The 14,510-nt window shown below is 39.0% G+C and overlaps 1 protein-coding gene across 1 annotated transcript in view; it reads left to right on the top strand.

Moving 5' to 3' along the window:
* The window catches only part of LOC109098746 (huntingtin-like), a 44,786-nt gene that overhangs the window by 20,864 nt on the left and 9,412 nt on the right, over nucleotides 1-14,510 (top strand). The window contains 22 exon segments of the mRNA XM_042717581.1: nucleotides 1-44; nucleotides 725-975; nucleotides 2,119-2,261; nucleotides 2,363-2,573; nucleotides 2,869-3,004; nucleotides 3,471-3,650; nucleotides 3,741-3,917; nucleotides 5,691-5,767; nucleotides 5,862-6,000; nucleotides 6,093-6,215; nucleotides 6,289-6,504; nucleotides 7,753-7,893; nucleotides 8,703-8,880; nucleotides 8,983-9,066; nucleotides 9,153-9,337; nucleotides 9,427-9,553; nucleotides 11,534-11,637; nucleotides 11,726-11,880; nucleotides 11,964-12,103; nucleotides 12,199-12,281; nucleotides 14,112-14,242; nucleotides 14,322-14,454. The exon segment at nucleotides 1-44 is cut by the window's left edge and continues 79 nt beyond it. Coding sequence (XP_042573515.1) covers nucleotides 1-44; nucleotides 725-975; nucleotides 2,119-2,261; nucleotides 2,363-2,573; nucleotides 2,869-3,004; nucleotides 3,471-3,650; nucleotides 3,741-3,917; nucleotides 5,691-5,767; nucleotides 5,862-6,000; nucleotides 6,093-6,215; nucleotides 6,289-6,504; nucleotides 7,753-7,893; nucleotides 8,703-8,880; nucleotides 8,983-9,066; nucleotides 9,153-9,337; nucleotides 9,427-9,553; nucleotides 11,534-11,637; nucleotides 11,726-11,880; nucleotides 11,964-12,103; nucleotides 12,199-12,281; nucleotides 14,112-14,242; nucleotides 14,322-14,454 — 3,158 coding nt within the window.

The raw sequence follows: 14,510 nt of genomic DNA, 5'->3' as shown, positions 1-14,510 counted from the left end.
TGGACATGCTACTGAAGAGCATGTTCATCACACCTTCTACACTAGTGAGAACCTTCAGTTACACATTGCATAGAATTTGGTGAATAGGATGAGGAGAGGCTGTCAAAAATCATCTGAAGTTGTGGCCATATGAGCGAAATTTTGCTCATAATGGTTGCCAATTAGAGAAGTGTGATTTGTCACTCTATAGAAAAGGTTTCCACTGCTCCAGAGTCCAGTGGCGGCGTGTTTTACTCCACTCCATCCGATGCTTGGCATTGTACTTGGTGATGAGAGGCTTGCATGCAGCTAGCCCATTCCATGGAGATCCCACCATATATTTTTTGTGCTGATATTAATGCCCGTTTGGATCTCTTTAGCTATGGAATCAGCAGAGCTTTGGCAACTTTAATGCAGCATGGTCCTCAGCTATCAGTGACCCCACTCTGTGACTTTACGTGGTCATCTAACAGTTGCTGCTGTTCCTAAACACTTCCATTTTCCAATAATACCACTTACAGTTGACGTGGAGTATGTAGCAGTATCTAGAAAATTAACTTAATGCAAAGGTGCTATCCTTTCACATTACCACGCTTGAGTTCACAGAGCTCTTCAGAACAACCCATTTGTATAAATGCAGACTGCAAGGCTAGGTTCTTGATTTTATACTCCTATGGCAATGGATCTAACTGAATGATAATTCAACCTATTATTTGGCTCATTGTTTTCCCGTTTTCTTCTGTAGGCATCAGTGGGTACAGTGCAGTTGTGGGTTTCTGGGATTCTTGCCATTCTGCGTGTCCTCATCTCACAATCCACAGAGGACATCATTCTGTCTCGTATTCAGGAGCTTTCTTTGTCACCGTACCTCCTCTCCTGTCCAACTATCCATGGATTGCGTGACGATGACCCGTCCCCTCCTGAAGCTCCGCCCCCCATCATGGAAGACGCCAATGGGGAGCCGCAACGCGTCCCTCCTGAGGAAACTTTTGCTAGGTAACTGCTGGTAATTGAAAATAAAGTCAGTCAGTGTGGAAAAATGAATGCTAAATTTTTAAGTAATAAAATAATTTACAGTGGTGGCGACGATTATTAGAACACTAGTATTTTCACTAGCTAAAAAATGGTTTTCAAGTCAGGTATTTCTATCTTTTGCTGTAGTGTGTCAGTAGAAAATATCAGTTTACATTTCCAAATGTTCATTTTGCTGTTAATTGTAATAATCCAGTGAGATCTGATCTCACCATCATCCAGTCTGTCTTGAATGACATGAAGAAACAGAACAAACTGAGACAGACTAAATCCAGACAAACTGTGGCAACGTCTCCAAGATGTTTTAAGAAACCTACATGCAGAGCTACAGTACTGTTAAAGGTTTTGACAGTAAATTTATCAATTAAATCAAATCAACATGTGTGAGAATCCTTTGCATTTAAAGCAGATTTTGTGAACTTGCGCATAGTTTTTCCACATAGCTTTGCAGGTAGGTCTCTTGAAGCATCTTAGAGACATTGCCACAGTTCTTAAAGGGTTACTCCACCGCAAAATGAAAATTTTGTCATTAATCACTTACCCCCATGTCGTTCTGAACCCGTAAAAGCTTTTGTTCATCTTCGGAACACAATTTAAGTTATTTTGGATGAAAACCAGTAGGCTTGTTGTGACTGTCCCATAGACTCCAAATCAGCGTAGCGCCATTTTGGCAAATCTGAGCAGTACGCAGGCGGCATACGTTCTTCTGTGTCAGCCTGACACAGAAGAGCGAACGCCGCCTGTGTACTGCTCAGATTTGCCAAAATGGCGCTATGCTGATTTGGAGAGACAAAGAGGAGAGGGATTGTTGAATAAAGTAATTATTTTTGTTTTCTTCGTGTACAAAAAGTATTCTCATCGCTTCATAACATTACGGTTGAACCACTGATGGCAGATGGACTATTCGGACAGTGTTACTTGGCAGTCTATGGGACAGTCTCAAGCCTACCGGCTTTCATCCAAAATATCTTTAATTGTGTTCCAAAAACGAATGAAGCTTTTGCGGGTTTGGAACGACATGGGTTAAGTGAATAATGACAAAATGTTCATTTTGGGATGAAGTGTCCCTTTAATAAATACAATTATTAATCTCTTTTTGTTTGTCAGGTTCTTATTGCAGTTAGTGGGGGTGTTGCTGGATGATATCGCCACTAAGCAAGTGAAAGTTGACATGAGTGAACAACAGCACACGTTCTACTGTCAGCAGCTGGGCACACTGCTCATGTGTTTGATCCACATCTTCAAATCAGGCAGGCAGAGCCTACATCTCATATGTCTCAACTCAACCAAACACTGGCCCTTTACAAGTTCAGCAGACTCAGTAAATTCCCATTTCCCTTAAACTTTTCAGGAATGTTCCGGCGGATCACAGCAGCCGGCAGCAGGCTGCTGAAGGCAGAGGGAGGCGAAGGGGGTAGTTTTTATACCTTGGAGGTCTTGAACAGCTTGGTGCTCCAGCTCATCACTACACACCCGTCTCTGGTCCTGCTCTGGTGTCAGGTCCTTCTCATCATCAACTACACCAACTACACCTGGTGGTCCGAGGTGCATCAGACCCCCAGGTCAGACTACGTGCTACTAGCCTAATGAGAAAGGCTGTTTAAAATAAAGCCTAGTCCAACTGCTAAAACCAGGCTAAGCAAAATTTTTGGTAATTTTTAGAATAAATTGCTGTTTGTAAGGGCAAAAACAAACTGGCCTTCCACGGGTTGTGAGTTATTACAGTTATATGTTGGTCAAGTGAAGCTTGAAATTGCACTTTTTAAGAGGTGAAAGCATGTGGTACATCTGTTGTTGTTTTTTTGAAATATGTTACTTTTCCCTTAAGCAATTTTTTTTCCTTTATTATTCCATCAGGAGGCACAGTCTGTCCAGCACTAAGCTGCTGAGCCCGCATTCATCTGGAGAGGACGAGAGGCCTGAGGGGAAGCTGGCTATGTGTAACAGAGAGATCGTCCGACGTGGAGCCCTTATCCTCTTCTGTGACTACGTGGTGAGATTTCTTAAGCAATGTGTGCCCTTTTTAAAGCAGTGTCATGAGCTTGAGGTTTATTTTATCTACCCTAGCTTCCATATCACTTAAGAATTTATTTATTTATTTTTTTAAGGAAATTAATACTTTTACTTGGTTCACCCAAAAATAAAAATTTGGTCATCAGTTACACTCAAATTGTTCCAAATCGGTGTGTTTTTTCTTCTGCTAAAAAGAAAGAAGATATTTTAAAGAATGTGGGTGAACAAACAGTTGCTGGTTTCTATTGACTTCCGTAGTTTGGAGAAGAAAAAAAAATCAAATGGAAAGAAAAAAAAAAGACAGTTCAGCACATAGAAGTGTAATATATTATTATAATTATAAGTCATAACAAACATAGATATTTATCATATTTCTAATAAAATATATTATACATTGCACTTTACAAAAAAAAAAGTAATCTTTGTTTTTTCTCTTCCCATCTCAGTGTCAAAACCTGCATGATTCTGAGCATCTGACGTGGCTGACAGTGAATCATGTGAGTGATCTGATCAGTCTTTCCCATGAGCCTCCAGTGCAGGATCTCATCAGTGCTGTGCACCGAAATACGGCAGCCAGGGGACTCTTCATACAGGCTATACAATCACGCTGTGACAACCTTTCTACCGTATGCATATACATATACACTGCATCTTCTTTGAGTTCATGCTGTGATGATCTTTTCTGTTACTTACGTATTAAATGTGTAAATCTCCAGCCGGTAATGCTGAAGAAGACCCTGCAGTGTCTAGAAGGCATTCATCTAAGTCAGTCTGGGGCTCTGCTCATGCTATATGTGGACAAGCTTCTCAACACGCCGTTCCGTGTGCTGGCTCGCATGGTGGACACACTCGCCTGCAGACGTGTGGAGATGCTGCTTGCTGAGACCCTGCAGGTAAAACACAGACACACACACACACACACACACACACACACACACACACACACACACACACACACACACACACACACACACACACACACAGACACACACACACACACACTCACTCACTACCAGCTAATTTCACTGTGTGTGCCATTTTGGTGTAATGGAGTATATCTGAATAACAATAAAATTATTTCAAATAAAAGACAATTAAAATACTACTACTGCAAAACATTCAAATATAGACATCTCCCTGGGGGTCTTCCACCACTGTAATAGTTGTGAGGCCCAATCCATATATAGCAATTCTGTAATATTTGGCCTCTAAATAATTATTTTTAGCAGCCAGTGGCTTTACAGTAATTTTCTAAATATATTTCTTAAAATTTTTCTTCAAAATGTATTTATTCATATGTCTCACTTTCAGTCAAAAACCACAAAATCTACTATTCTCAACCTTTCTGACTCGGAGATCCCATGTTGTCAAAGACAATATTTAAAGGCCCCACGAAGACATTTTTGGCACTTCTACTGTAATAACAAGGCTGCTGTTATTATTGACAGAAACTAAGAGAGGCAATTTGAATTAATTTAATTAAATATTTATATAAATATAATACATTATATTTGTAATAATAAAATTATATTAATTTGTTTAAAAATATTTTTAGATTTAAAAAAAAAAAAAGATTCAATAACTGAATGTTCTTCAGTGTTTTATTTGTATTACTAATAGATTGACATGTCTTACATGACTTTTATTTATTTATTTTTAAATCCATGAATGATTGTTTAGAAGTGAAGAAAACTTCAACAGATTTCCCCTGCTCAGGGAGTAGGGAGCAATGAACACTGTGTAGGGATCATATCGATCGGAACGAGTTCATGCACGTCACTTCTAATGAGCTGGTTATCTGAATCAGGTCTGTTAACTAAGAGAGACCTGCAAAATGTGCAAGGATTGGGAACCGCTGCACTAGGGGGCGCTATTACACATCTCCTGAATGAGTCTAGAAAGTGCTGATCAAAAACACAGACCAGGAAGACGCAGCAAGGAGTGATCTCATATGTAAGCATATGCATATGAAAAATAATATGATCATCAATACTGACTGCTGAAAACTGCCTAATGTTACAGAGTGAAATGTCAGTCCAGAAAGTGGTAAAGGCCTGTGCAAGCTTTGCGAGTACTGATGGAAGCCATCTAATGGATTTATCCAGATGTAGCATTTGATAAAATTTTTTGCTCAAAATGTTGCTTTTTTTAATGAAATCTACCTACATTCAAGTGTTGATTAAAAAAAAAAAATGCTTGAAGATTTTTTTTTTTAAAGTAGAGGGTCAGATCTTTATTTTGATGCATTGCATGTTCAGATATTCAAACAACAAAATATTCTGGGGGCCATGCAATTTGAGTGAAAACCAGCAAAAACACTGGTGGTGACTGGCAACTTTTTTTCAAAAGATTTCTTCTTGAGATTGACTTCTTAAAATATTATTGATTTCCATGACTTTTTCAGGTGTAGAAATCTCACTTTTAAACCTTCCTCATATTTCCAGGATTACTACACACACATTTCCATGTTGTTGAGAAAAACAGATTAAAACATGAAATAAAATGTCAGCTTTGTTTATCATGTTTTAGCTTATTTTATATCATATTAAGCCATCGTGCAGCCCCTTTAAAAGTGTGCTGAGGCCCCCTAGTGGTCCCTGGACCCCTGGTTGAGATCAACTGCACTAAATGATAATTGAGGGTCATGTTTTCTCCTCCTACTGTAGAATAGTATCGCTCAGCTGCCACTGGAGGAGGTGGACAGGATTCAGCAGTACTTGCAGACCAGCGGCCTTGCGCAAAGGTAAGGCACATCATCAGTCTCCTTGTTTTGTTGCTGTTGATAAGAAGATCTCCCAACCCTGATTTTTAAAATATCCTTTTTTTTCTTATGTCAGGCATCAGCGGTTCTACTCCTTGCTGGACAGGTTCAGAGCCACTATTGCTGAAGATACCATGAGCCCTGACGCCCCCATTACCTCACACCCACTGGATGGGGACCCACCCCCTCCCCCTGAAAATGTGGAACCCAATAAAGTATGACTTACAATGATGGTATCTAGGTGACAATAGCAGAAAACTTCTTGGCAAAAACATAACATTATTGCTATTGTGTGTGTGTATTACAGGAGTGGTATGTTGCTCTGGTGAAATCTCAGTGTTGTTTGAGAGGTGAAGGAGCTCTATATGAAACTACAGAGCTGCTGACAAAACTTCCTCAATCTGACCTAAACACAATCATGACCTGCAAGGTAAAGAACAAATACATGCATATCTCAATTTATAACACAAACAGACACTGAAGTTGTGCTGTTGTATTTGCAGGACTTTAATTTGTGTCTGCTGGCATCATGTCTGAGTGTTGGGGTACAGAGGGTGTGTAAGGATCATGGGACGGTTTTATTTGACACAGCTCAACAGGTGGCCTTCGAGCGATTGGCTGGTGTCATAGAGCTCCTCCCCTCCCCTCATCAACCCCTCCTACTCTCCTCCAAAACTTGTGCGGACCATTGGCAGAAGCTTAATCAAGTCTACCAGTGAGTCGCAATCAGAATTAAGCTTATTTACTCCAAACAATGTGCACAAAAAATTTATTAGTTTTGCTAATTCAAGTTTTTTTTTTTATTAGCTTGAAGTTAGTACTTTAATAATCCTATGACACATTCTTATATTCATGTTTTCTTGTTGGTTAAATGGATAGTTCACCCAAAAATGAAAATTCTGTCATTAATTACTCACCCTCATGTCGTTTCAAACCCATAAGACCTTCGTTCATCTTCGGAACACAAATTAAGATATTTTTGATAAAATCTGAGAGCTCTCTAACCCTCTGTAGACAGCAAAGCAACCGCAATGTTCCCAGGTCCAAAAACGTAGCAAGGACATCTGTAAAATAGTCCATGTGACATCAGTGGCTCAACTTCAATTTTGCGAAGCTGCAAGAATACTTTTTGTGCGCAAAGAAAACTACAATAACATAATTTATTCAACAGTTCTTCTCCCCGAGTTACTGTCTTCCGGCATTTTGGAGAGTACAATTTATTCAACAAAGAATTGTTGAATAAATTGTTATTGTTTTCTTTGGGCATAAAAAGTATTCTCGTAGTTTCGTAAAATAATGGTTGAACCACTGACATCACATGGACTATTTTACCGATGTCCTTGCTATGTTTCTGGACCTGGGAACATTGCAGTTGCATTGCTGTCTATGCAGGGTCAGAAAGCTCTCAGATTTTATCAAAAATATCCTAATTTGTGTTCTGAAGATGAACGAAGGTCTTACGGGTTTGGAACGACATGAGGGAGAGTAATTAATGACAGAATTTTCATTTTTTGGTGAACTAAACCTTGAATGCTCACACTAGTCAAATCAACCTAATCAAATTGAATATTATAATATGAATTGAATAAAATAATAATTTTACATTCCATTTTAATTCATTATTAGCTTAGCTAAATGACACCCAAATCTGTTCCTCTACATTAGGTGGCGCTGATCAACATATAAATGTGTACAAAACTGTAATCAAGGCAAACTTTGTTTAACATTGCTGTGGTCACTGCAAAATCCCCATCCTTACTTTTGTGTTATCTCATTGTTTTGATGACTTTATTGTTATTATTCAGACATGGTGAAAATAGTAATAATAAAAAATGAGTAGTTGTGTCTAAACTTTCGTAGGTGTAAGTACATAGGAATTATCCTTTGTGACAAATTCTGCAAATGATAATAAAGTGGTAATGAACACTCTCTCATTGCATGTGTTTATGTGTGTGGTTGCAGGTGAGCCTGGGTTTTATCAGACCGTGTTGAGTCTGTGTGGCGTGTTGAGTCAGTACCTGCTGTCTCTGTCCAAACTGCCATCCTCACTGCACATTCCCAAAGACAGAGAGACACTCATTACCACCTTCAGCACCCTCGCCATAGAGGTAAGACTGATGCACCCTTTCCAAATAGGATGATTTTATATGGAATATTCTAGTGGTTGACTAATATGGATTGTTTAATGGCTAATGCCGACATCTTAGAAGGCAGAATGGTCGATTGGTGATATAAACAGATACAGGCCTACATGATGTCACAGTACTTACTGGGCGATGCCAGTAAGTAAAATACAAAAGTAGCAATGTTGGGGAAGCTACTCTGAAACTGTAGCTTGACCAGCTACAAGCTACTCGTAAATTAAAGTAGCTAAGCTACATTCAAGCTAGTTACACTTCAAGTTACAAGTCAAGTCAAAAAGTAGCTAGCTACATTGAAACTACTTTCAGTTCTTTTATTATTATTATTATTGTAATGCTTTTTTTTACATTTAATATTACAAATAACTGAATAATTGTTAATGAAGAATTATAATGAATTTATAAGTAAAAGAATAATGAATTTATAAGTAAGATATTTGGGGTTTAAAACTAAATATTGTAATGCAATCATGATTTCAAAGAGTAGGGTGAGTTAAGGTTGATAGGGACACTTTTTCCAAGTAATTTCAAATGCAAAACGTGTCCCAATCGTTTGATTTTGTAAACTATCCAATACACACAATAATAAAATATAGTTATATAGTTATATTATCTCAAACTGACTGTCAAAGTGCAAAATTGCTACAAATGTATCATCAACGCAAGAACAAAATGTATGCAACTTAAACTGGATACGGCGGGAGTCGTAAAAAAAAATCATGCCGCTCTATATAATAAAAGGAACTCAGCTCATATTTCTCTTTCTGTCTCTGTAGGTGGTGGTTTGGCGTTTGCTGCAGGATCAGCTGCCTCTGAGTGTGGACATGCAGATGAGTCTGTCGTGTTTGTGTCTGGCTCTCCAGCAGCCGGCGGTGTGGACACACTTTGCCTCCCACACATACCTTACACACACCTGCTCCATCATCTGCTGTATACAGCTCCTCATCCACGCAGGTGTGTGTTACAAAACTCATGAAAACACAGCTTACTGAAACCTTAGAAGTGCTGTCAATTTGAAAAATTATATTCATTTTGTGATTATGATGTGTTATGTAGTTGCTGTTGGTCCTGGTGACCAGCTTCTTAGGCCGGAGCGGAAAACATCAGAGCAATCAGAAGACGAGTTGGACTCTGCAGATAGTAAGTTGACACATACATGTTACACACTGATACATGATGATCACAACAAGTGTTAATATCACTGTTTATTTTTTATTTTTTTTTAGAACAACTTGAATGGCGGTGTTGTGAGATCATGGCCGAGCTGGTTGAAGGTCTTCAGAGTGTGCTGGCTCTTGGTCACCATAGAAACAAGAACATCCCAGCATTCCTTACACCTACCCTACGGAATGTCATCATCAGCCTGGCCAGGCTGCCCATTGTGAACAGCTACACCCGAATCCCACCTCTGGTGAGAGAGTGTGATCGAGTGTTTATGCATTCATTGCGTTTATGTGCGTTTAGAAGTGTATGAAAGTATTGATGCGTTTGATTTAACAGGTCTGGAAGCTGGGCTGGTCCCCCAGGCCGAGTGGAGAATTTGGCACAGCATTGCCTGAGATCCCTGTAGAGTTCCTGCAGGAGAAAGACGTCTTCAGGGAGTTCCTCTACCGCATTAATACTCTGGGTATGAGAGACTAGTTTCAGAGTCCTCTGTCTCTTTAAAAGTGGTTCTGAAATGTGATTTTGAGTGTGGTGTGGTATATATATATATATATATATATATATATATATATATATAATTTTTTTTTTTTTTTTTAATTATATATACACACACACGCACACACATTAGGGCTGTCAATAGATATTAATCGTGATTAATTGCACCCCCTTTGTGTGATTAATCGTGATTAAATGCACACTTATCATGAAATTAAGCATATACCATTTATCTTGCTTAATACATACATTTTGTCATTATTTACTATATTCAGCCAAGTAATACAAAAGATTGAAGGGTGATTCTCACAAAACTGTATTTTCTGCAAGCTTATTTCAAGATAAAAGGACATTTGGGAGACCAAATGATATAAGAAGTTCAAATAATTGATACATTTGTGCACACTGGCTAAACACAATTATAACTTTAACATACACAAGACAAATCAAAACGTCATTCTGAATGTGTGTGGAAACAATGTGAATGTACTGAAATGTGTCTGTGCATGAATACAATGTATGATCTGTGCGTCAAGAGCGCTTAAACAAGGTGTATCAGACTCACGTGTGCTTACGACTCCTGTACGTCACCGCAATCGTCTTTACCTTGATTACAATCCTCAACCATCAAAACTCAAACATTGAAAGAAGCTGGTTTGCTTTATCCAGCCGAGAAAACATAGTTTGCATATCATACGGTGGTGGGATGTTTTGACGTAACGTTCAGTCTGTATTTCACACTGTGCGATGCGTGAGTTAGCTCTCTCAGTCTTCAGAAACAATCACAGGGCTTGTGTTTTAAAGTGAAACACACTGGAATTAATAATTCACTGAAAACGCAACGTATCTATTCTTTATGCCATCTCTTATGCAATCAGCCTGGTTTTCTTTACATTAGGCCTGTTTTGGACTGTAACAGGATTCGCTAGCTGGATCACTGGGATGAAAACTTTCCCGGAGTTTAGCGGCTTAAAATGATCTGATTGCAAACAGAGAAGCGAAATCAGGAAAAAAGGTTTAGAATAAAATTGTTTCCGTAATTTTGCGTTAATTGAGTTAAATTATTTTAACGCGTTAAGGGTTTTGAATTAATCGTTTGCATTAGCGCGTTAATGTTGACAGCCCTAATATATATATTAAAAAGGTAAATTGCTCTGTCCAGTTAACAACACAGCCGCTCAAATGCTTGGGGTCAGTAAGATATTTTTTTCTGTATTAAGAAATTAATATTTTTTATGCAGCAAGGATGCATTAAATTGATTACAAGTGAAGACATTTACATTGTTAAATTTTTTCCTCAAATAAATGCTTTCTGTTGGTCGAAGAATTCTGAAAATAAGTATCATGGTTTCCAAAAAAAATTCCCAAACTGTTTTCAGCATTTACGATAAGAAATGTTTTTTGAGCACCAAATCAGCATATTAGATTGATTTCTGAAGGATCACGTGACACTGAAGACTGGAATAGTAATGCCATTACAGGTATAAATTACATTATAAGTTTCAAAATATATTCAAATAATAAAAAAAAAATGTTATTTAAATTGTAATTTCACAATATACTGTTACTGGATTTTTGATCAATGAAATGTAGTCTTGGTAAGCATTCCTTTCATCTTTCAAAGATTAAAAAATACTTAAACACTATACAAGAAACACATCTGATTGTTAAAAAACAGTCTGTCCTATATAAAATACCCATTTAGTTTATTTTTGCATACATTTTTTTCACATGCATTCATTCACAAGTGAGAAACATAACATTTTTAGCACCATTTGGATTGTGAAATGTTAAAATTAATTAGTAGACAGTGAATTTAGTCACTTCTGTATTAACAGATGTGCTTCATACAATCTGTCACTCTGTTGGCATCAGGCTCACCTCGTGTGTAGACCTTTTTATAAGAAATGATTATTAAGCAGTTTGATTCATTCATGTGGTCTTGCAGGCTGGAGCAGTCGGACACAGTTTGAGGAGACGTGGGCCACTCTGTTGGGAGTGCTGGTCACTCAGCCAATCACGATGGACCAAGAAGAGGAAACACAGCAAGAGGTAAATCATCCAACTTCTGCAGGCAACTTCTACGTCCAGGTTTTGGATACTGTGACTGATGGATAAGACGTGTCTGTTTGTGTCACAGGAGGATATGGAGAGGACTCAGATAAATGTACTGGCGGTTCAGGCCATCACCTCTCTGGTGCTGAGTGCCATGACTCTGCCGACAGCAGGAAATCCAGCCGTCAGCTGCCTTGAACAGCAACCCCGCAACAAAATCCTTAAAGCTCTGGACACCAGGTTTGTATGCATTTATTTCATTCACATGTTGGGCCTCTAGGTGTAGATGTGGATCATACATTTTACGCGTGTGTGTTTTGTAGGTTTGGTCGTAAGCTGAGTGTCGTTAGAGGTATGGTTGAGCGTGAGATTCAAGCCATGGTGTCAAAGAGGGACAACATCGCCACACACTTCCCCTATCAGGCCTGGGACCCCGTGCCATCCTTATCATCCTCAACGGCAGGTCAGTGGTCAGCTGAAAGATCCTCTTGCTTTATGTGTGCACAGTCTCTTGTCATATCCATGACCTTTATGTGTGTGTGTATCTGCAATATTCAGGCACCCTCATCAGCCATGAGAAACTCCTGTTGCAGATTAACACGGAGAGGGAGATTGGCAACATGGACTACAAACTGGGTCAAGTTAGTAAATGGACTACTCTACAAACCTTGATTTCATTAACATTTTTGATTCATGCTCATTTTATATACAGGTGCATCTCAATAAATTAGAATGTTGTGAAAAAGTTAATTTATTTCAGTAATTCAACTCAAATTGTGAAACTCGTGTATTAAATAAATTCAGTGCACACAGACTGAAGTAGTTTAAGTCTTTGGTTCTTTTAATTGTGATGATTTTGGCTCACATTTAATAAAAACCCACCAATTCACTCTCTCAACAAATTAGAATATGGTGACATGCCAATCAGCTAATCAACTGAAAACACCTGCAAAGGTTTCCTGAGCATTCAAAATGGTCTCTCAGTTTGGTTCACTAGGCTACATAATGATGGGGAAGACTGCTGACCTGACAGTTGTCCAGAAGACAATCATTGACACCCTTCACAAGGAGGGTAAGCCAGAAACATTCATTGCCAAAGAAGCTGGCTGTTCACAGAGTGCTGTATCCAAGCATGTTAACAGAAAGTTGAGTGGAAGGAAAAAGTGTGGAAGAAATCGATTCAAGAATTTGAGTGAACTTCACAAGGAATGGACTGAGGCTGGGATCAAGGCATCAAGAGCCACCACATACAGACGTGTCAAGGAATTTGGCTACAGTTGTCATATTCCTCTTGTTAAGCCACTCCTGATGTGTCTTACCTGGGCTAAGGAGAAGACGAACTGGACTGTTGCTCAGTGGTCCAAAGTCCTCTTTTCAGATGAGAGCAAGTTTTGTATTTCAGTTTTTGTAGGTCCTAGAGTCTGGAGGAAGGGTGGAGAAGCTCATAGCCCAAGTTCCTTGGAGTGCAGTGTTAAGTTTCCACAGTCTGTGATGATTTGGGGTGCAATGTCATCTGCTGGTGTTGGTCCATTGTGTTTTTTGAAAACCAAAGTCACTGCACCCGTTTACCAAGAAATTTTGGAGCACTTCATGCTTCCCTCTGCTGATTTTTTTATTGAAGATGCTGATTTCATTTTCCAGCAGGATTGGCACCTCCTGCCCACACTGCCAAAAGCACCAAAAGTTGGTTGAATGACCATGGTGTTGGTGTGCTTGACTAGCCAGCAAACTCACCAGACCTGAACCCCATAGATTCTCTCATTGTCAAGAGGAAAATGAGAAACAAGAGATCAAAAAAAATGCAGATGAGCTGAAGGCCACTGTCAAAGAAACCTGGACTTCCATACCACCTCAGCAGTGCCACAAACTGATCACCTCCATGCCACGCCGAATTGAGGCAGTAATTAAAGCAAAGGGAGCCCCTACCAAGTATTGAGTACATGTACAGTGAATGAACATGCTTTCCAGAAGGCCAACAATTCACTAAAAATGTTTTTATTACTGATTATTATTATGAAGTATTCTAATTTGTTGAGATAGTGAATTGGTGGGTTTTTGTTAAATGTGAGCCAAAATCATCACAATTAAAAGAACCAAAGACTTAAGCTACTTCAGTCTGTGTGCAATGAATTTATTTAATACACAAGTTGCACAATTTGAGTTGAATTACTGAAATAAATGAACTTTTCCATGACATTCTAATTTATTGAGATGCACCTGTAAGTTTACACTCATTAACTTCACACACTTGCTGTTGTGTAGTAATTTTAAGAGGCCGATGTATAATATTGCGTTATTTTTTTTTAAGCTTACCTGTTATCCAACAAACATAAGGAGTGTATGCCAAATATTTTTTCCATTATTCTGTATATTTTGTTTTCATTTTAAAGCCATAATCCTTGCCTTTCCGAATATGTTATTTAGCTTCAGGCACATCATTACTTACAATATCAATACGGTACACTTTGTAGGTTTCAATTCACTCAGTTTGGTTGGGAAATAACATCACCCCCCTGAGGGAGGAAGAATGGGGTGAGGATGAGGAAGATGAAGCAGATGCTCCAGTGCCTGCCACACCACCAATATCGCCAATCAACTCCAGGTCAGACTTGCAAAGTTACTAGCAGAACAGCATCCTCCAGACTTCACACCCTCATTGTCTTTCTTGTCATCCTGTTCAGGAAGCACCGTGCTGGGGTTGACATCCACTCCTGCTCTCAGTTCCTTCTGGAGCTCTACAGTCAGTGGATCCTCCCTGGCAGCCCCAGTAGCAGGAAGACTCCTGTTGTGCTCCTCAGTGAGGTGGTCAGATCGGTGAGTCCATTCATCAGACTTTTTATGCTGTATAGTAGGGCTGGACAATAGAGCTA

Source organism: Cyprinus carpio, chromosome B1, assembly GCF_018340385.1.
Source record: "Cyprinus carpio isolate SPL01 chromosome B1, ASM1834038v1, whole genome shotgun sequence".
NCBI classification, from domain to species: domain Eukaryota; kingdom Metazoa; phylum Chordata; class Actinopteri; order Cypriniformes; family Cyprinidae; genus Cyprinus; species Cyprinus carpio.
This window is presented reverse-complemented; position numbering and strand designations above follow the sequence as displayed.